Here is a 23647-nt window from a genome sequence, read left to right on the forward strand (position 1 = left end):
GCTTATTACTTCTTCTAGTCTCTGTTAGGTTTTTATGAAATTCTCCTTGGTTAATTCTTTCTCCCTTCCTTTTTTATTTTTCATTTAAATGTTGTATTTCTTCTTTTTGGAGGTGATAGTTCCCCTTGTTTTATAAATATGTTTCTTAACTGTGTAAGTGCACTTCTGTTTGAAATCAAAGTGCAAAGTACATCCAACACACTTTAAGATTATAATAATAGTGCTTGGGGAAATAGTTTATTTGCATTGCTTTAATCTTTCTATTGTGGTGTTAAATGCTAACATAAGCATTATTCTTCTACATCCTACTTACAATTCATTTTTGAGTATGTACTACAAATACAATATATAATTTCCAAAATGTATATAAATGTAGTTTGTGGGGGTTTTGTCATTTTGTAGGAGCTTTGCAAATTTAATCACCTAAAATGTAGATTTTATACAGGACATAATTTGTACATCTTTAGGAGGGCATATGCTATATTGAAAGACACAACAATCTGCAAAAATGCAATAAAATACAGAAAATAGAAAGAATAGATGTTATCATATGGGGCACAATTATAAACAACAGTACCATTGGAGTTGTAAATTTAGCAATATAATACCCATAGTTTATAGAAACAACTGCAAATCAGGAGAATGTTCTGACAGATAGTAAAACATTATATACACAATGAGGTAAATGTACCTTGGTCTTTCAAGAGGTAATTTAGGTTTAAAGCAAATGAAATATTGAAACATTTTCTTTACATGTATATTAACACCAAATACCTCTATAATAATTTTCAATGGCACAATGTGAAAAAGGATACCAAAAAATGTTCATGACTTATATTACAAATTTTGTTTAGAAAAATTAATGAATGTTTATGTTCCACAAAGAGTCAAATGTTATTAGCCACATTTTCAAAGGTATAACACAAAAGAAATTTAATATTGGAGTGAAAAGTGCCAATGTTGTACTCTCATCAAGAAATCCAGCATGCCAGCATACAGAAATATTCCAAAATTTCAAAACAGTCCCTCAAAGCACCAGTAGCCGTCTAATATAGTACCACTCTGAAAGAACTGAAACCATTTCAATAGTCCTTTTCAACTAGACTAAAAATCTGCTATTTTAGAACAAGGGCCTCCCTTCCCATTTTCCAAATGAAGGAGATACCTTTAACATTTTACTTTCAGTCACTGAGTCATTACAAAACATGAATGATATATTGGTGAAACAGCAAAAGGTAATGCAGATTTTGTTTTATCTTTTTACTAATACTTTTCTCATCTGTTAATCCACATGTCATCTTTATTTAATGGGAACTAGAAAACATTTACATGATGCAAAATGACAAACTTTTCTAAATTTAGTTAAGAGAAGATAAATTTGGTATGTATTAGAGCACTGTCAATCTTTTCCGAGTACAGGCACTTTTTGATTATACTATGTACTTTGTGGAGGCAAAGGTACAGCTCCCATGCTACTACTGGATCTAGAGGGGCTCCCCGTGTTTTTCATGATTTCCATATTAATCAGTATTGTCACAATTGTCACCTCTGTCATCTACTCAAATCTTTTACAAGGCTATATGAGGAGTTTCAGGGTGGAGACTCTACCCAGAAGGTTATGATCTGTTAGCAAATTTTAATAATGCCTGATTAATCTGAAAAATTGGTTGCCATTAACGTGCCTCACTCTCAGAAAATTAAGAGATGCTGTTAAACAGCAACCCCCTAAGACTTGGGAAATCCAAAGAAATTCATTAGGAAAAAGTTGTAGGCTCTAAATTTAAAGAGCTAGAAAAGAGTAATGCTGTAAATCTGGTGCTACTTGTGAATAAAACATGGACTCTATTTTGTAGCCGCTTTTCTGGGGTAGGAATAGAGCTTTTGGACAGATGACATTTTTAATCATGTTGACTATTTTTAGGGTTAAATATATGAAATATAAACAGCATGCAAGAAGGCAACTGTTTCAATATTACCAAACTAACACTATCAGGCTATTATTGCCTCACAGATGTTTTATGTCACCTTTTCCAATATTAGAAGCATTGGGGTTATTTATGCTATCACTGGCCCAAACAATAGAGTTGTAGTCATAAATAAATTTATATTAGAACCTAATCAAGAAATGTAGTAATTTAATTCCCTGATTTAAGAAGTATCTAAGCCTAAGTAGCCAGGAACCATATGCTAATTCAACTTTCCTACTAATAAAACTAAATATGTACTTTGCTGAAATTTATCTTTTGCAAATGTGTGAAATCATGCATTGCATTTTTTAATTAGACAAGGAATTTGGCATATTCTTGAAATTATATATTCTTTTTTAGTGATAAATGGCATTGGTCCCCTGAATTTAATAAAAGAAAATCAAATTAGTTGACAAATATTTAATTTTTTAAAGTGTTCACAGAGCTAGAGGTACCTACTTCCTTTTTAATAATAAATATAAAAATGAACCTCCTAAAACAACTTTTTTATAACTACAGGAAAAAAGGCTCAAATTTAGGCAAATTAGAATACTATACTGTGTAGCCACTAATCATGATGTTTTTAAATGGTGAAATAAATGCTAAATTCCTAAAATGTCACTTCATTCAAATTTTTTTTGGTTCTGGACTAATTGTCTCTCAAATTTGTTCTTTCAGATTTTAAAGAGACAGATATTATAATGCAACTTTGATCCAGTTGCATGGCTATCATTTAAAAAATAAAAATACTATAAAGTTATTCTAATTATTTAAGATGTATAACCTTATAAATTCAAAGACCCAACTCAGAGTTATCTTGAGGGATGTTTTTGAGAACTGGATGGATCACAGTGATTAAATAAAAACTTTGAAAACTGGGAAAACTCTGGAAAGACTTTATAACATTGGAAGAAATGATAAATTCAACTTGTTAACCTGAAGTCTATGGCAAATTTACTTTATGTATTTATTTGATTTAAAAACCATTATTAAAATTGAAATTCCCAAATACTTTCTTTTAGATTTTCATGTCTCAAATACCTAATGGTGAATTGAAATTGAAATACCTATTAAGTTGTAATATTCTACTCATGTTACAAAAAGAAAAAGTTGTTTAAAAGCTTTATCTCCTTTCACATTCTAGTGATACCTCAAAAAAGTACTCTAATTTCAACTTAGTTACAAAAATATCAACAGAGGCTACAGGACAAGTTTACTTTTACTTAACCGCTGCACTTGTATCTTGTACACCCATTATATTTCAACCTTTTATAAACTGCTTTCACTTTTTTAAGGAAAAAAATCTATTAAAGTTTTAACAGTGTGGTAATTACATCGTTTAAAAAAAGTAACACTGCCTTTGATCAGATAAATAAAAATAGGCTTACAGAACTACACAACTTTTTTAACAAGCAGCTAAACATAGCAAACTTTCCCTTTTTAAAAAATTAGGTTTTATGCTAATTTTAAATTATTAAAGTACTATAAGCATCTAAAGAGTGCCACTTGATTTAAAAAAAATTATCACAATTAAAACTCAATAATGTATTATTAAAATGTGACCATAACTAAATTAACTAACTTTAATACTATCTAATTTCTATAGTGGTTTAAAAGCATATTTGGGTAAGAATTTTTTTTTTAAAGAATGGTATAATTACATGCCAAAAATATAGTATGTTCAATCAGCTAAATTAATCTTTTGAATTTAGCTTCTCTAGATCTGATTACACAAGCAGATTTTCTACAATTTTACTAATCTGAATAAGAAAGACATAGAAGTGGCACTTACTGGTATATGAGTACAATTTCATTTTGAAGGCTTGAGATTCTGAGTAAGTGAAATAATAATAGTATACAAAATATAACTGCATAAATTAAGTTCTCAATTGGATACAGTTATTTTAAAATTCAAGGTAAGAATTTTGTAAGTGTAGTTTAGTTTTAAGATCCTGAAAATTAAACTGCAGTACATTCAAAGTCTGAATCAAGGATAATTTTAGTGGTTCAGAATACTTTGAGATTGTACTAACAAAAATTAAGTCACTTACATTAATGATAATCTACTGTACAATTCAGCTCCCCTTTTTTAAAAGATAAATCTTTAGCAGAGTTAACTAAAGACTGGCAATCAACTTTTAAAAAACAACTTTCATGTTAATAAAAATAAAGCGACTACACAACTTTTTTAACTGTCCCAGGAAAAGAGGTGTTCATAGTGCACAGAAAGAAGCCACACAGTTGTTTCTCAGGGCTATTGTATCCTGGTGGTCAGTAATCCACTGTTACTTCCATGTTTCAAAGGAGGCGATATCCTTTTGTTCCCTCTCGGTGAGGTAGAACAACTGACCTTCCAAATGAAAACCCAGGAGTTGATATGGATATAAAGTGTTACTCAGCTCAAGTGTGGAACTACATTTTTATGCCCTCTTGTTGACTGAGCTGTGATAATGTCTTCTTAATACGTAAAGCTGTAAGCCTAGCTGCTCCATTGGCATACCAACATTCTCGCATAATTTTGGCCATCACTCTCAAAGCCTGCAGGAATAAGAAATAAAATCAGTACTTTCATAGGTGACCCAAACATTCCTAATATTTTTGTAGACACATACTGTGATATAAGGGGTATAAATATGTACTTCTATAAAGAAGGCAAGAATGAATACCTGGCCCATTTTATAGAAAAGGAAATGGAGGCACAGAGAGCTAAGGAGTAGTCCAAAATCACATACTTAGTACCTCACAAAACTTAAATGTTTCACTTCTTAAACTTAAAAAAATAAAAGCAATAAATTTTCATTCTAAAGTTGAGCTGAATTTTCTAATGGATTATTACAGAACTTGCAATCATGTAAATTTAAAAGATTTTGTTGTAACTACTTACCTTCAAGATTAGTATAAGCTCCAGAGGAGAGAAAGAGGGGAAGGGAGGGGGAGGGGGAGAGGGAGACACAGAAAAAGGGAGTGGGTGGGAGGGGGGAGAGGGGGAAGGGGATAGAGAAAGAGAGAGAACACAACCCCATGTATTTGTAAAAAGAAATAAAACATAACTGTCTCTACTAGAAATCTTCACTGAAATTAAGTATTGTGATATGTTAGGTTCTACTTCCTCCCACAACAGATTTTTTAAAAATTTGTAAAAGAGGAAAAGAAATCTAATGGTTAAGATTATTGGCTGTATGAAGTCTTAAGTGTGTGCTCAAGCAGTAGTTTGTTTTGAAGACTGTTGTACAAAAAATGGTGTCCATTTATGCCCATGCACTTAAATTACTTCAGATAAAAACAAAGTCGCTTTACTATAATACTTGTCCTCAATGCAAAAAATTATTGAAACTGTCACTAACTATCAGAAGTTGACAATCTATAATACTTACTTCACAACTCTGCCATCGATTTGGAATATTTGGCCGTAACTTCTGTTCACAAACTACTTTCCGCATTTCTTCTACTGATGGATCAGAAGGTACAAGATCATAATAAGGCAGCTGGTAGTCTTCATGAATTCCTATTTGTTTAAAAAATATATGCATATTTTGAGATGCATACCTTGTAACTAAATATTACAAATTGCATTTCATTCAGGGATAATTGTTCCTTGTTCACCATAACATCTTCTTTGGAACAGGCAAACATGCTTTATCACTCAAAATAAAGGATACTCCCTGAGCTCTATGAAGATGGATTCCTCCTCAGTGAATATCTGCACTTAAGGTATTCATTTAGAGTAGCCTAGGTCAGGTGTAAGTGAAGAAAAAGAAAGTAATATTGATTCGTGTTTTTGTGTTATTTCCTAGGTAAAGAAAACTTCCTCTACTAAAGTCACCCAAAGACAAGGTTGTAGAAGTGGCTTGGGGAACACAGAGGTGAAGCCTTTGCCCATCCAGAGTCATGTAGTCAGGATGGGTCAGAAGCAGGACCTGAATCCAGCTTCTTCTGAGTCTAAGGCCAATCCTCTAACTATGAAGTTCTGTTGTCTCTCATACATAAAACACATGAAAATACAAATGACATGTATAATAACATATTTGTAGCATATACATTTATATGCCAACAAGAATCACAACACACCAAATAAACACAACTTGCCTTGAGTTTGGAACTGGATAAATTAAAAAGAGCAAAGATATAGTCTATCAAAATACCTAAATAATAAAGAAGCACATTTGTGTTTCTGTTACTTATATTTCACTAGTGTGTGTATATTTGATATACGGTTATAGATGTGCTATATCAAATTAATAAAGTATATATCTATTTGTGTATATGTAAATTACTTTATATATACTTATGGTAGTAAGATATTCATTATATGTAAATAACACTTCTTTAAGAGCACATCTTACAGAACACATTATATAATATTATGTATGTATGCAATATTTATACACATTTATATTAAATACAAAAAATAAAGAGGCTTCTTTATTAAGTAGTGTCCTTTCTACCAGGAGATATGACTCAATTTCAAAGGTCTTATTTCATTCTCTATTCTGTCTGTCTCAAAGAACAGTCTGCTCTTTCACAAATTCTGTATGAATGCCTTTCCTCTTGTTGGTTTTATTTTATTTTTAGAGGGTGTGGTTCTTCCTATCAAACAGCACATACTTTAAAATTTTATATACTGCCTACTTTACACAGGTATCCAGGAGGTGGTTTAGGAACCAAACGGTTTTGAGAAACAACACCCAAATAAAAACTATATTTAATAAAGACAAACTATATTAGCTTATGGGAGGTCCTGGAACCCAGAAGACTGGGGAAGAATGAATGAACTCTTGAGAACTGCCTCAGCTATTTCAATGAGGTGTGAGGAGCCTATGAGCAGAATGTATGAACATATATAATACCAGTGATAGGGGTGCAAGGAGGGGATCTGTCATCTGCTGCCTGGTGTTAGGATAGAGGTAACTGCTTCAATCTATTGTCTCTCTGGCCCCATGTTCCTAGAAGATGCACTATTATTTCTAAAAAAGTGTTTCTTTGAAATGTTACTGTGTTTTAAGTGGCTATATGACATCCATATATCTATGGTAGTTGTTAAAACATGAGTGAGATCAAAAAGATACTGAGTAAAATGATACATTCTAAGTACATATCATACAAAGAAACAAGAAGAATGGAATTAGGTTGTTTACTGGAATTAATTTTTATTTTAACTGACCAAATTTCGTTGGAATGAGATTATCTGTTGAAATTCTCCTCCAAAGTGCAAGCTATGAACTGATAACCTGTTAGACAAATAATTATTCTATGGATAATTTGAAGTATAATCTGAATTGTATTTTTTAATTTATCCCCAAGTATCTTCAAACATTTGGATAAGAAAATGTAAAAGGAGACACAGAGGTACAGAGATATCTAGAAGCAGGTTATTCTTTCCCTTAATCAAAAATTCTTCCCTTTCCTTTCTACCCTTAATTGGGATTGAAAGAGCACCCAAATGAAATAGCTTAAGTAGTAGAGTTGATTTACTAAATGGGCTTTATTTTAGCAATTGATATGTAATATATTTTAACTACTTTACTTACATAACCCTTTGTAAATTTTAGAATACATATTCCTCACATCTCTTGAGGTAGTGAGAAATAATATTCAGATGGTTAAATTTTGTGTAAAATTGTAACTTACCACCAATCGAACATCTCCGAGCTATTTCCCAAAAAACTAATCCCATTGCATAGATGTCAGCACGTTTGAATGATTCAAAGTGTTTCATGTTTATGGAATCATCGAGAACTTCAGGGGCCATGTACCTATTTAAAAAAAAAGAAAGAACAAAATCAATAACTTTAAGAGCCAGGTACTGGGCATAATGCTGGAAATATAAAAAGAGGCAAAAGATAGTCCCTGCCCTCCTGGAGTTTAGAATTGAATGAAGGAGACAACATGCAAACAAATCAATGAGAAACAAGCTATATTCAGAATAAATAGGAGATAATTAACAGAGGAAAGGCATCAGAATTAAGAAAGGTTGAGTGAGAGAAGATGAGATTTTAGTTGGGTCTTAAAGTCAGAGGTCTGTGATTATATAACAGAGAAGGGTGAAATATTCAAAAACACTTTCCATATTTAAAAATTATTCTGTAATCTTTTATATCCAATCAACAACCAACACATAAATCTCTGAAGAACTCTTCCATCTCAACAATTAAAGACATGTGGAAAAACCACCAAATTCTCTTTTAAGCAGATAAGCCAGAGAGCAGTTAGGTGGATCATTAGTGTAAAAATGGAAATTTGAACCAGAGACTTCAATCCCCAGAAGTCCTTGCTAGTTGCCAGATTGCCCTTTAATCTCCCTGAATCTCACCTAAGTTAGAGAACACAATGGCTATCTAAACTGACTGTACTGCCTACTCTCTTGCTGCTTCCCCTTCCAAGCACACAGGTCTCTCAAGATGTAGTGTAAGTAAAATTGAATGGGTCTTTCGGCCTTCCTAGGCACGTGCTTTCTTATTTTGTATTTTCTTTATTTCTTAATCTTTAATAAACCTCATAAAAATATAAAACTTTTATTACTAGAAACTAATTTTTTAATCTTAGTAGTATGGCGAACCACGTGAGTTGTGACGAAATACCCTCGATCTTTTTAAAAATCTTTTACTAAGTTCAGCTTTTAATAGATAGTGCCTACTGATTTTTTTAAGCCACGTTTAGCGAGTCTCTTGACTCATCCCAGCTACTGCCTGCATGTTTCTGCAACCCCGGTGGCTGCTGCTCCTGGTCTTTCTCTTGCTCACCTGGCCTAGCTGATTCCCTCACCTCTGGCCTCATCGCCACAGGCCCAGCCCCAAGACCCAAACTGCTGGTAACAGACCCAATTTCTTCAGGATCAAACACCATCTGGTAAAAAAAAACGGGGATGAATTTTTCCTTAGGCTACAATTAGCCTCCATGTAGACTGGGGGCAGAGGATCACAGGGAGGGAGAAATAAAGAAAAGAAGGAAGAGGCTTTTCCAAACAGGAACTTACAAGCATGGGGTATTTAAATGGATATCTTTTGACTGTACTGATAATTTCATTTACTTCACATGAGATTCAGGGGAAAAATTCAGCTCCCTGCAATTCTTTAGCCAAATATGGGATGCCTAAAGTCCACTCTTACTATGGGGGGGAAGCTCAGTGGCTTAGTGAATTGAGAGCCAGGCCTAGAGATGGGAAGTCCTTGGTTGAAATCTGGCCTCAGACACTTCCTGGTGGTGTGGCCCTGTACAGGTCATTTAAACCCCATTGCCTAGCCCTTACCAATCTTCTGCCTTCTGACAATAGGCATCTAAATGGATAATTTAAAAGAAAATCCAAGGAACTTTAAAGAGACTGGAGGTTATATTTTTAAGGCTTTTCAGACTCCAATGTTTAAAAAAAAACTATATCCTATTGCATTTTACTGATTGTTTTCTTTAAGGTTTAACTTTATGATTTTAAGTTCATATATTATTGCATTCAATACTATTCTATTACACTGAATCATTTTAATATACTGGGCTTTAACTACTGTTATATTCTGTTGCTTTTCCCCTATAACTATACTGAACAAACATTATTGAGTAAGCCCATATAAAAACAGCTTTTCTATTTTTGACTTTGTAAATTGTCACACAAAGGATGGATGGACTCCATCAGAAAATTGCTATAACAACCTTTGGGAAAGTTAATGAGCTAAATAACTCAAATCAATTTTAACCGTTCTTTAGACATAATTTTTAGAATTTTTTCTTAACAATCTCTGGTCATTTTGCCTTCCCCTAACACGAGGTAAGGCCCATTTTAGTAGCTGAAGTGAAATAAAATTATAGCCCCCAACTCTCTCATTTATAAAAATGTGAATGGAAGTTGGGCAGTTAATCCCAGGGCATTTGTGCCCCTAGAAGCCTCCAAAAAAGGAGCACCTCTCATTTATAACTCTTCAGTTCACCACTTACTTCCACCAGAATGATATCTAGATTTCTTGATGATGGCTTTTAAAAATGCCATATAGCAACTCATGTAAAAATGATAGTGGGGGACTTCCGGGTAAACATGGCTGCAATCTAGACGCGACTTGCTTCCCCTCCCCAGCACCGAACGAAATAGACTACCTCAAAAGAGCATAAAAATCACCTTTGGAAGAACAGAGGGACTCTCCAGTAACCCACAGAAAAGAAGGTACATGGGGTTTGAACATTTCCACACTATAAGGAGGAGGAAAAGCTCGCACAAAAACGTGAACTGAGCCGCCCCCCCTCCCCCACTACCAAACCAGATTAAGCTATCAGAGCACTCACTGGAATGGCAAGTGAGTGAGGAGCGTATCTGTCTGAGGGGGCACACCAGGGTCCTTGGGATCTAAAGACTGCAAGGAAACGACCTCTCAGGGCAGTTTCATGGGAGGATCCTGCGCTGAGCATGGCGGGCTGTGGAGCTGAACTCCGGGACGGTTGCACTGAGCACCTGGGAGGAGCTGAACACCTGGGCAGGCCACGTTGATCGCCTGGGCGGTTGGGCTAAACACAGGGGACTGTGCTCTAAAAAACCTCGGAGGCTGGGAAGAACTAGTCTGAGGCAACCTAAATTCACAGAAAACCCGCCCATATCACCCAGACCCCAGACCAAACAAGAAAGTGGAATAAAACCACCAAAGGGATGGCACACACGGCCCAAAATCAAGCCTCCAAGAAGAAAGGGGGGTGGGGGGGGGAAGTGACTATTGAAAACTTTTATGGAAGGAGTACCCAAGGAAAAGAAAAGAATGAGGATGAAATCCAAACAAAATCAGAACATGCCTCCCAAAATGGAAACTATCCACAAGCTCTGGAAGATCTCAAACTGGAGCTTACCCAAAAGATGGAAACCTTTTGGAAAAAAAATTGGGAGAAAGAGATCAGCAGTCTGATAGACAAGACTTCACAATTGGAGAAGGAGCTGGAAGCATCTAATAGAAGGGCAGACAAAGCTGAAAAGCAAAACCAGTCCCTAATGACCAGAATTAAGCAAATGGAAGACAGTGAGATTACAAAACAGTAAGAATCAATAAAGCAAACCCAAAAAATTAATGAATTAGAAGAAAACATAAAATATCTCATTGAAAAGGTCACAGACTTAGAAAACAGAGGAAGAGACAACCTCAGAATTATTGGTCTCCCCGAAAAACCAGAGATAAACAAAAACCTCAATACTATTCTATAGGAGATTATAGAAGAACATGCCCACATGTTCTGGAGCAAGGGGGCAAAATAGAAATAGAAAGGGTTCACAGAACACCCTCTATACTAAATTCCCAAAAGACAACCCCCAGGAATGTAATCGCCAAATTCAAGAGCTTCCAAGAAAAGGAGCTTCAGATATAGGGGGACTCCCATAAGGATCACACAGGACTTAGCGGCTAACACACTAAGAGATCGCAAAGCATGGAACACGATATTTAGAAAGGCAAGAGAGCTGGGTCTCCAACCAAGAATCAACTACTCAGCAAAACTGACTATATATTTCCAGGGGAAATTATGGGCATTCAACAAAATAGAAGATTTCCAAGCATTTACTAAGGAAAGACCAGAGCTCTGTGGAAAGTTCGATATCCAAGCACAGAAAGCAAGAGAAACATGAAAAGGTAAATATGAAAGAAAGGGAAAAGGAGATATATCTTATCTTTTTCTTTAAGTCAAACTCTCTTCTATAAGGACAACATTTATATCAAATTATATATATTAATATGTGGGGAAAATGTATTGTGTAACTCTCAAAAATTGTATGCATCATAAGAGTAGTTAGAAGAATCATGCATAAGGAAAGATTGGGGCATCAGGAAGATTTGGTGAAAGGGGGGGACAAAGAAAGAAAAAAGGGCGGGGAGAATCATCGATAATACTAACATTTACTTCAAGAAATAGGGGGGGACTAAATAGAATAATCTTTTCCATACAAAGATACACATGGGAAGGGGAGGGGAAGAACTCTCATATGAGAAGGAGAGGAAGAGAGCTTGAAGTGAAATTACTTAAACCTTACTCTCAGTGAAATCAAATCTGAGAGGGAAGAACATCTAGATCCAGTGGGATCCTGAATTCTATATTATCCAACAGGGTAAGAAAGAAAGAAAAATCAAGGAGGGGGAGGGAGGAGGGAGTATAAAAAGGGAGGGAAGGAGAGGGGGAAGAGGAAGGGAGCATAGAAAGGGAAGAATATCAAAGGAGGGGACTAGGGGGTACTGACCTAAAGTAAATCACTAGTTCAAAAGGATATAGCTAAAGAAGAAAGGTCAAAACTAGGGGAAGATATCAAAATGCCAGGGAATCTACAAGTGACAATCATAACTTTGAACGTGAATGGGATGAACTCACCCATAAAATGCAGACAAATAGCAGATTGGATTAGAACCCCAAACCCTACCATTTGTTGTCTTCAAGAAACACATATGAGGCGGGTTGATACTCACAAGGTTAGAATTAAAGGATGGAGAAAGACCTTTTGGGCCTCAACTGATAGAAAGAAGGCAGGAGTTGCAATCATGATATCTGACAAAGCCAAAGCATAAATAGACCTGATCAAAAGGGATAGGGAAGGTAAATATATTCTGTTAAAAGGGAGTATAGACAATGAGGAAATATCATTAATCAACATGTATGCACCAAATGGTATAGCATCCAAATTTTTAATGGAGAAACTAGGAGAATTGAAGGAGGAAATAGACAGTAAAACCATATTAGTGGGAGACTTGAACCAACCACTATCAAATTTAGATAAATCAAACCAAAAATAAACAAGAAAGAGGTAAAAGAGGTGAATGAAATCTTAGAAAAATTAGAGTTAATAGACATATGAAGAAAAATAAATAGGGACAAAAAGGAACACACCTTCTTCTCAGCACCACATGGCACATTCACAAAAATAGATCATACACTAGGTCACAGAAACCTGGCACTCAAATGCAGAAAAGCAGAAATAATAAATGCAACCTTTTAAGATCATAAAACAATAAAAATATTGATCGGTAAGGGTACATGGAGAGCCAAATCAAAAATTAATTGGAAATTAAATAATGAGATACTCCAAAATTGGTTAGTTAGAGAAGAAATCATAGAAACAATTAATAATTTCATTGAGGAAAATGAGAATGGTGAGACATCCTTTCAAACCTTATGGGATGCAGCCAAAGCAGTACTTAGAGGAAAATTCATATCCACGAGTGCATATATTAACAAATTAGGGAGGGCAGAGATCAATGAATTGGAAATGAAAATCAAAAAACATGAGAATGAACAAATTAAAAACACCCAGAAGAAAACAAAACTAGAGATCCTAAAAATTAAGAGAGAAATTAATAAAACCCAAAGTGATAGAACTATTGAGCTAATAAACAAGACTAGAAGCTGGTACTTTGAAAAAACAGACAAAATAGACAAAGTACTGGTTAATTTAATTAAAAAAAGGAAAGAAGAAAGGCAAATTAATAGCATCAAGGATGAAAAGGGGGACCTCACCTCCAACGAAGAGAAAATTAAGGCAATCATTAAAAACTACTTTGCCTAACTATATGGCAATAAAAATACCAACCTAGGTGATATGGATGAATATTTACAAAAATATAAATTGCCTAAACTAACAGAAGAAGAAATAGATTTCTTAAATAATTCCACATCAGAAAAAGAAATCCAACAGGCCAGCAAAGAACTTCCTAAGAAAAAATCCCCAAGGCCTGATGGATTCACCAGTGAATTCTATCCAACATTCAAAGAACAACTAACCCCAATACTATACAAACTATTTGACATAATAAGCAAAGAGGGAGTTCTACCAAATTCCTTTTATGACACAAACATGGTACTAATTCCAAAGCCAGGCAGGCCAAAAACAGAGAAAGAAAAGTATTGACCAATCTCCCTAATGAATATAGATGCAAAAAATCTTAAATAGGATACTAGCAAAAAGACTCCAGCAAGTGATCAGAAGAGTCATTCACCATGATCAAGTAGGATTTATACCAGGGATGCAGGGCAGGAAAACCATCCACATAATTGACCACATCAACAAGCAAACCAACAAAAACCACATGATTATTTCAATAGATGCAGAAAAAGCCTTCGATAAAATATAACACCCATTCCTATTAAAATCACTAGAAAGCATAGGAATAGAAGGGTCATTCCTAAAAATAATAAACAGTATATATCTAAAACCATCAACTAATATCATCTGCAATGGGGATAAACTAGATGCATTCCCATTAATATCAGGAGTGAAACAAGGATGCCCATTATCACCTCTTATTATTTGACATTGTACTAGAAACACCAGCAGTAGCAATTAGAGAAAAAAAGAAATTGAAGGCATTAAAATCGGCAATGAGGAGACCAAGTTATCACTCTTTGTGGATGACATGATGGTCTACTTAAAGAATCCTAGAGATTCAACCAAAAAGTTAATTGAAATAATCAACAACTTTAGCAAAGTTGCAGGATACAAAATAAACCCACATAAATCATCAGCATTTCTATATATTTCCAACACAGCTCAGCAGCAAGAACTAGAAAGAGAAATCCCATTTAAAATTTCCTTAGACAAAATAAAATACTTAGGAATGTATCTCCCAAGACAAACACAGGAACTAAATGAATACAACTACAAAACACTCTCCACACAACTAAAACTAGACTTGAACAATTGGAAAAACATTAATTGCTCATGGGTAGGACAAGCCAATATAATAAAAATGACCATCCTACCCAAACTCATCTATCTATTTAGTGCCATACCCATGGAACTTCCAAAAAATTTTTTTACTGATCTAGAAAAAACCATAACAAAGTTCATTTCAAATAACAAAGGATCAAGGATATCCAGGGAAATAATGAAAAAAAAAATACAAAAGAAGGGGGCCTTGCAGTCCCAGATCTCAGAATATATTATAAAGCAGCGGTCATCAAAACAATTTGGTACTGGCTAAGAGACAGAAGGGAGGATCAGTGGAATAGACTCGGGGTAAGTGACCTCAGCAAGACAGTATATGACAAACCCAAAGATCCCAGCTTTTGGGACAAAAATCCACTATTTCATAAAAACTGCTGGGAAAATTGGAGGACAGTGTGGGAAAGATTAGGTTTAGATCAACACCTCACACCCTACACCAAGATAAATTCAGAATGGGCGAATGACTTGAACATAAAGAAGGAAACTATAAGAAATTTAGGCGAACACAGAATAGTATACATGTCAGACCTTTGGGAAGGGAGAGGCTTTAAAACCAAGGAAGACTTAGAAAGAATCACAAAATGCAAAATAATCTGGAATACATCAAATTAAAAAGTTTCTGTACAAACAAAACCAATGTAACCAAAATCAGAAGGGAAGCAACAAATTGGGAAACAATTTTCATAACAAAATCCTCTGACAAAGGTTTAATTACTCAAATTTACAAAGAGCTAAATCAATTGTACAAAAAATCAAGCCATTTTCCAATTGATAAATGGGCAAGGGACATGGACAGGCAGTTCTCAGCCAAAGAAATCAAAACTATTAATAAGCACATGCAAAAGTGTTCTACATCTCTTATAATCAGAGAGATGCAAATCAAAACAACCCTGAGGTATCACCTCACACCTAGCAGATTGGCTAACATGATAGCAAAGGGAAGTAATGAATGCTGGAGGGGATGTGGCAAATAGGGACATTAATTCATTGCTGGTGGAGTTGTGAATTGATCCAACCATTCTGGAGGGCAATTTGGAACTATGCCCAAAGGGTGATAAAAGACTGTCTGCCCTTTGATCCAGCTATAGCACTGCTGGGTTTATACCCCAAAGAGACAATAAGTAAAAAGACTTGTACAAGAATATTCATGGCTGCACTCTTTGTGGTGGCCAAAAATTGGAAAATGAGAGGATGCCCTTCAATTGGGGAATGGCTGAACAAATTGTGGTATATGTTGGTGATGGAATACTATTGTGCTAAAAGGAATAATGAACTGGAGGGACCTCCAGGAAGTGATGCAGAGTGAAAGGAGCAGAACCAGGAAAACATTATACACAGAGACTGATACACTGTGGTACGATCGAAGGTAATGGACTTCTCCATTAGTGTCAATGCAATGTCCCTGAACAATCTGCAGGGATCTAAAAAACACTCTCCACAAGCAGAGGATAAACTATGGGAGTAAAAACATAGAGGAAAAGCAACTGCTTGACTCCAGGGGGCAAGGGGATACGACTGAGGAGAGACACTAAATGAACACTCTAATGCAAATACCAACAACATGGAAATGGGTTCGAACCAAGAACACATGTGATACCCAGTGGAATCGTGCGTCAGCTATGGGAGAGGTGGTGGGAAGGATGGGGGGAGGAAAAGAAAATGATCTTTGTTTCCAATGAATAATGTTTGGAAATGACCAAATAAAATAATGTTTAAAGTTTAAAAAAATTATAGTGGGTTTGTTTGTTATTGTAATTAACTGGACTATTGAGAATTTTGGTGATATTTATACCTACATATTTGTACTAATATTCTTTATAAAACAAAATGTTACCTTGTAAAATTTATTTGCTTGTACTCACGGTGGATCATGGCCAGATATGAAGAGAAAATGGATCTCTTTTTTGGTGAGAAAGCCTTGTATTCTATATTTTCTTAGCTGACACAGTGTGTCAATGATTATAAGCTACATTTTTGAATTTTTAAAACTCTTTTATTATAATTTTCTTGCATGTGCAATATACTATTTCAGTATTTTTTTGTCTTTTTATAGTTGAAGCACATGTCACCAGTATTAAAAATTTTCTTTACCTTTTTGATTTTGCAGTAATATAAGTTTAAAATACATTTGCTATAATGTTAATGCATGCCCCAAAAGCTTGAGACTATAAAAATGATGCCACTAATTGTTTAAAAAAATTGGGGGGGGGACTTTGCTTAATGATTCTGTCTGATTCCAGGACAAGATATACACAAAAGAGCCATTTCACAGGGCCAATGAAGCACAAAGCTAAACCTGATTACTGCCATAATCATTAGTGTGAAGACTCAAGGTTGCGGCATTTAACATACGTTAAGACATTGGCCTTCCTTGTATCCACACTCTGAAAATACTTACAGATGAGTATCCCAAACTTGGCTTCTAACCTGGCTCCAATAATCTAGTCCCTTTTCTCTTTGATAGTGTGGCAAACTTTCTGTAGTCCTGGCTACTGACTGGGTAAATGCATCATTGTGTGAACCTTAAAAATTCCCAGACCCTACTTCATAAGGTTAGGATTGTAAACCTTAAAAAAATTCCCAGACCCTACTTCATAAGGTTAGGATTGTAAACCTTAAAAAAATTCCCAGACCCTACTTCATAAGGTTGGATTAAGACCATTCCCCATTGGGACCAATTTCCATTTGGGCAGTGAAGGTACTTGATCAGGAATGTGAGAACTCTACTTCACCATACTTAAGCATGCCTTAGGGGAAGATAAAGTTGTAAACTCCTTGCTGAACAATGAAAAATACTTAAACCCATACTTATAATAAGGCAAAAAGTTCTTAAGCTGTGCCTATTTTTAGAATTAATACAAAGGGGTGCTAAGTACCTATAAAGGTCAGGCAACTTGTGAACTTACAAGGAGCAAACAGGTGAAAACTTACTCAGAGATTCTAGTCTACTCAGGTGTGAACTAAGAATGATCTGTCCTTTGAAAAACGTCTGTGAGAACTTAGGGGAGGAGACATAGGAGAAAATTCCCTTTAAAAGGAGAAGAGAGAGAGACTGACTCAAGACCTGTGTCTGTTCTCATTCTGGTATCAGTTTCTCTTCTCCTTTTAAAGGGAATTTTCTCCTATGTCTCCTCCCCTAAGTTCTTCCATCTACCAATCACAGTAGACGTTTTTCAAAGGACAGACCATTCTTAGTTCACACCTGAGTAGACTAATCTTTTGAGTAATTCACACCTGAGTAGACTAGGAGGCTCTTGGAATCAGTCTCTGGAGACAGTCTCTTGAAAGACAGTCTGAGGGAGGCTGACTCTGGCTGGAACTCCCTCTGAGGAGACTCTGTCCCTCTGAATCCTTGCTTGGACAGATCTTGTGGTGAGTGATAAAAGACTGACTGATCCCTCTCTATGCCAGCCTAGGCTGATATAGCCCTTTTCTCATTATTTCCTTTCTCTCTCTCTTCTTAATCCCTCATTTGTATTAATTAAAATCTTTATAAAACCCAGCTAACTTGGGTATATATTTAATAATTGGGAATATTTCCCTGGCGACCACCTTATATTTGATTTAAAAACAAGACACTGTAGTGAAAACATATTTCCTGCGGTCACAATTTACTCATCCACTCATATATCTACTACAATTTATGTCTTCCACTATTTTAACTTACAGTTTATGACATCCAACTATTTTAATTATTACAATTGCTTAGATCATTTTAATTGGGCATTTTTATACATAAGACTTTGATAGTCTATATTTTCATCCAGAAATTATCTTTTTTTATTTGGATTTTTCTGATGTCTTTTTAATTTCTCTTACCAATTGATTCATATACCTATAACTCAGCCATGCATCCCTAAATGATCCTGTGTTTTACAATCACCCTCTTCATGGGGAAGTGTAAAAATATTATTATTTTAAATTGCAAAGTTTAAATTTCTTTTAAGAAGAATTTTAGGTAAAGAAACATAATACCTCTCAGAATCCAGAAACTGAACTGTTTGGAGAAGACACCATGGAGATGCCTCCACACCACAAGCTGCACGAGAAGATTAAGAATGAATTTTTGTGTGGTTGATTGAACATTTATTTGTATGTATACTTTCATGCCAAAGGGGCCTGCCCCCTAACTGGTTTTTTGTCAGTGCGTCTAGCAATTATTTTTTTTCCCCTCTTATCCTCAATTTATTGCAATCTTTAAATTGATTATATTTTCATGATCCTTTTGGGGAAAATCTTTCCCAACAAGGATCAAATGGCGAAATGTAAAAATGGAGATTTGAACCACAGACTTCAATCCCCAGAAGTCCTTGCTAGTTGCCAGATTGCCCTTTAATCTCCCTGAATATCACCTGAGTTAGAGAACACAATGGCTATCTAAACTGACTGTACTGCCTACTCTCTTGCTGCTTCCGCTTCCAAGCACACAGGTCTCTCAAGATGTAGTATAAGTGAAATTGAATGGGCCTTTTGGCCCTCCTAGGCACGTGTTTTCTTATTTTGTATTTTCTTTATTTCTTAATCTTTAATAAACCTCTAAAAATATAATACCTTTAGTAGAGAAACAAAATTTTAATCCTAACGATAGCCAGGCCTGGACTTGGAAGGACTTGGGTTCAAATTTGGCCTCATACACTTCCTGTGTGACCCTGGCCAAGTCATTTAATCTCCACTGCCTACCCCTCACCACTCGTCTGCCTTGGAACCAATACCCAATCAATATTGATTCTAAGAAGGAAGGTCAGGGTTTAAACAAAAAGAATATCCAATTAAGGTTTACCTACATATATTAACATAGACACTTGAAAATGATTGAACAAAACATCAATCTCTATATCTTTTCAAACTCTATTTTAAAATCTATTCAAACCTGATATATGGTTGATATTCTTAAACCAATTGCTAATCCTTGTTACCTTAACTGCATCATCATGAATACTGTTATAAAGTTTCCAGCTTTTAATTATTTTTAAATATTGTCCTAACTCTGACACATACTGCTGAATGAAGATTTAAGCTTTCAGTGACCCAGGCAACTCTTAGTCAGAAGATAAAGTTGCAAAGCAGGAATTGGCAGAAAAAGTTTCTACATGGAGAGCTTCTAATACTAATGAAGTTATGGGTTCAGACTAAAAAAATTTTGTTTAAACATACCATTATAATTTGAAATGTTACATCATTCTGTCAGTGACAGAATGAGTCATATGCTACATGCATGGGTTTCTTGATAAAGTTAGACTGCCGAGTCAGCTTGCTCCAACAAGGAAAGACTGAGGTGTGAAGTGGAAGGTACAAAGAAAGCAAAAGATTCAAGGTTCGATTGTTTTCCTCAGCTTCTTAGCAATATTTCTTGTACACTGAAAATGATCCTCTTTCCTCATAGCTTCTATAAACTCCTGATTCTCAGTGAACTTCCGTTTTAAAGAGTTTTACTGATTAAAAAAAAAAAATCATTGTCATCTCCTGATGAGTTTCCTCTACCCCCAACTCCCTGGGGGAAAAAAAACCACTCTTTTCTAACAAAGACCTGGCTCCTCTTGCTCCCTAAATGTTGGTATTTCTGGGCTCTCTTGATGATCTGATCCATTCTCATCAAACCTGGAGATAACACAAACTTAAGAAAGAGCAATCACAATGAATGTCAGAATCAGGATCCCAAAAAGATCATGGCAAGCTAGACAGAAAATAACAAGATGATATATAGTAGGGTTTACTATAAAAATTCAGAAAACAATTTTTATTCTAAAATTATAAAATGCAGGAGGTATAGTTATCACTAAAATATAGAGATTTTAATGAAAAATGAGCTGAGATAAAAAGTAAAATAAGACACCCCAGAACGACTAGTGCAATCCGGATGAAGGAAGTAATGATCCAGCAATCCTCTCCCCACCCAGTCCCACCACATCTTGCTTGCTGCATCAGTTTTGGGTGCCTCACTTTGAAGAAGGGTAGAAATAAACTAGAGAGCATTGAGAAGAGGGTAACTAGGATATAAAAGGCTTTGGGACTGTAATTGTTAGAATGGGTGGTCGCCAAAATTGTAACTAACCCTTAAGTCACAAGATTGTTAATAGGTAGATTTATTAATAAGAAAGAGAAAATAGGAGAGAAATATAGAAAGCAGATGAAGAATTTCCTAGCCTAATAATCCAGAGCCTGACAACTCAGTGTCTGTCTCCAAATCTCAGCCTCAGAAAATAACCCCACCAGCTCCCTACTGGGTCTCATTTTACAAATCCTTACTATACCCACTAGCTCTCTTACATCACTCCCCAAGAACTAATCACAGTTCTTTAATTAGCTTGGCACCACCCAGGGGGCAGTACCTGTGGGGTCAATTCCCTGATTGCTGATTGACCCAAATTCAAAACAAATGGAAGGGAAGTCTAAATATCTGATTGACTGAATAAAAATACAAATTCCCTTCTCACAAGACTATACCAGTGGAATTAGAAGGAACCTCAGGTGCTTGATGTGGAGCCAAAAAGACTGGAGTGAAAGATGAATATATCATCTTAGACATACATCGTTAGGTTCCTAAATGGCAGAATTAGAACAACCCAAGGAAATTGCAAAGAAGAAGATTGAGATTTGATGCTAGGAAAAACTTTGCATAAGTTTGATAGCTCTGGAAAAATGAAATGGGCTGTTTTAGGAAGTAGACAGTTCCCCTTCATGAAGACTTCAAAGACCTGGTGACTATTCATCATTTATATTGTAAAGGGGATTCTTGTTTATAATTGGGGTAGAGGACTTCTGAATTCCCTTCTAACTCTATCAAATGCCCACCTGGGAATGTTTGATCAGAACCTGAAAATCAACAAACCCTTATCTGGAAACTGCCATATCTTCCCAGAAAACTCAGGTTTAGAATCTTGAGTCAACATAGTTCTTTTCTATCCCTTCGTCTCTCATCTAATAATGTGCTATGTCCTGTATTTTCTGCCTTCAAAATATATATTCCTTTGTCTCCATTCCCAGAGCTTCCACTCTATTCCAAGACTCTTACTACCTTTTTTTCTTTAAATCCTTATCCTCTGTCTTAGAATTGATATTAAGTATAGGTTCTAAGGCAAAAAAGTGGTAAGGGCAAGAAAAATGGAGTTAAGTGACTTCACCAGGGTTATACAGCTAAGAAGTGTCTGAATGAAGCTTTGAACCCAGAAACCCCTGTGTTCAGGCCTGGTTCTCTATCCATTGAGCCACTTAGCTTCCCCTTCTCACTTCCTTTTGTCTTCATGTGACTTCCTGCCCCATATCATGTTTTTGTTGTTTAGACTATTTTCTTAGATAATTAAAAAAACAAAACAAATTGTATTTCCCTATTTCACCTCAGATGAAAAGTACAAGGGCTATATGCATAGGCCCAGGCCCATTCCAATTGGCACAGAAGCTTTGATTCTCCAATCTCCATCCTTGGCTAATTTTCCCCTTCTTTAAAGGTAGCCTGGTAGCCCATTATACCTATACTAAACTTGGAGTAGATATTAACTTGACTTATTAGTCCACTAAAGTTCTTCTGAATTCAAAAGATCTGCCACAGGGATTATAGGTGTGTAGTGCCATGTCTATTCATCACTTAGCATTCCTAATTGGTACTCCTCTTTCCTAATTTTCACCCACTCTCCCTCCCAAATTTACTTATGTATACTGTTGCCATATTCATCTTTTATTGCATACCCATAATCACATTTTTCTTTTGATCAAAAATCTTGAAAAGTTCCTTTCTGCTCACTGAATAAAAGCCATTCAAGAGCCTCTTCATTCAATCTCAACCTACCTTTGCATAAGAATAAAGTGAGCCCCACAGATTTGCTCAAGGTTCTTACAGCTAGTTAGTGGTAAATGCATGACTAGATAGAACACAGTGCCTGACTTGACATTCATTACTTTTACCAGAACAAAAAAGATGCCTCCCTTTTAAAAAAGAAAAATGTAGAAAATGGTTGTAAATGTAATTTATATTTTGCAATAAACTGGGGTACCCTAAAATTAATTCTATTGTATCATAAATATGGTCTACCTAAAAATAATGCTATTTATAAATAAATTAAATGCTTGCTTAATGAATTTTTTTAGCATTCTTAGAATTTCAGAAGGATTTGTGATACTTGACTATCCTGGAAAAATCTGAACTAAAGGCTTCTCTGAAAAACCTCTCCCCTGACATTTTTTTAAAAAATCATTCCAGTGATCATACTTTTTCAAAAACAAATTGAGGAGGGGGGCAGCTGGGTAGCTCAGTGGATTGAGAGCCAGGTCTAGAGATGGAAGCCCTTCTGCCTCGGAAACAATACACAGCATTGATTCTAAGGTGGAAGGTAAGGGTTATTAAAACACACACACACACACACACACACACACACTGAGTTATATTTAAAATATTTCATAGAACCTTTTTAACAAGGTGTAGACTAAAAGAGATTCCAAGATCCTGTTTTTTATGTGTGAATGTGATGTATATAAAAATTTCCCCTAAATATGTCTTTTTACCTCTAAGCCATGGCAAGGTTCTACAAAGCAAAGTCCATTTCTTCAAATACCTCAATATGTTTCCTAGTGCTTTGCATACAAAAGAAACTAATGGATTTACTGAAGAAATATTCCAAGCTATAAAATATATAACATGTCTGGATTATCCTATTTCCTTTCCTATATCTCCTCTGGCCATATGAAGTTCTATTCTCCCTACATCCCTATATCCAATAACCATCCAGTGCTCATTATTCCAATCTATCCCTGGTTCTTCCCAAGCTCAAAAATTACATCTAAATCCTTCCTACAGTTTCCTAACCTAGCACAAATTCCCATTTCCTCTATTTCACATAAGTGTTAGCAAAACAAAATTTACAGTAGCTATAACTACCAACCCTTTCCAAAGAAGTCAGTTTATTACTTCTAATGATTCTTTGAGAACAAATGGTAACATTTAAAGCAGTATGGGAGAAGTTCTTTTGGGTAGTGATGATCCTGTCTACTACAGAATTCTCCCTTCTAGGAGGAAGAGTTGGTC

General features: G+C 35.4%; 1 protein-coding gene across 1 annotated transcript in view; it reads right to left on the reverse strand.

The window, feature by feature from the left end:
- Window positions 1-209: 209 nt before the first annotated feature.
- The window catches only part of TGFBR1 (transforming growth factor beta receptor 1), a 71045-nt gene continuing 47607 nt past the window's right edge, over window positions 210-23647 (reverse strand). Inside the window, exons 7-9 of the mRNA XM_007498994.2 lie at window positions 7596-7720; window positions 5342-5472; window positions 210-4505 (exon numbers count right to left, since the gene is read on the reverse strand). Of these exons, the coding sequence (XP_007499056.1) occupies window positions 4380-4505; window positions 5342-5472; window positions 7596-7720 (382 nt within the window). The 3' untranslated portion in view covers window positions 210-4379. The remainder of the gene's footprint in view (window positions 4506-5341; window positions 5473-7595; window positions 7721-23647) is intronic.

The sequence above is a fragment of the Monodelphis domestica genome, chromosome 7, assembly GCF_027887165.1.
Source record: "Monodelphis domestica isolate mMonDom1 chromosome 7, mMonDom1.pri, whole genome shotgun sequence".
NCBI classification, from domain to species: domain Eukaryota; kingdom Metazoa; phylum Chordata; class Mammalia; order Didelphimorphia; family Didelphidae; genus Monodelphis; species Monodelphis domestica.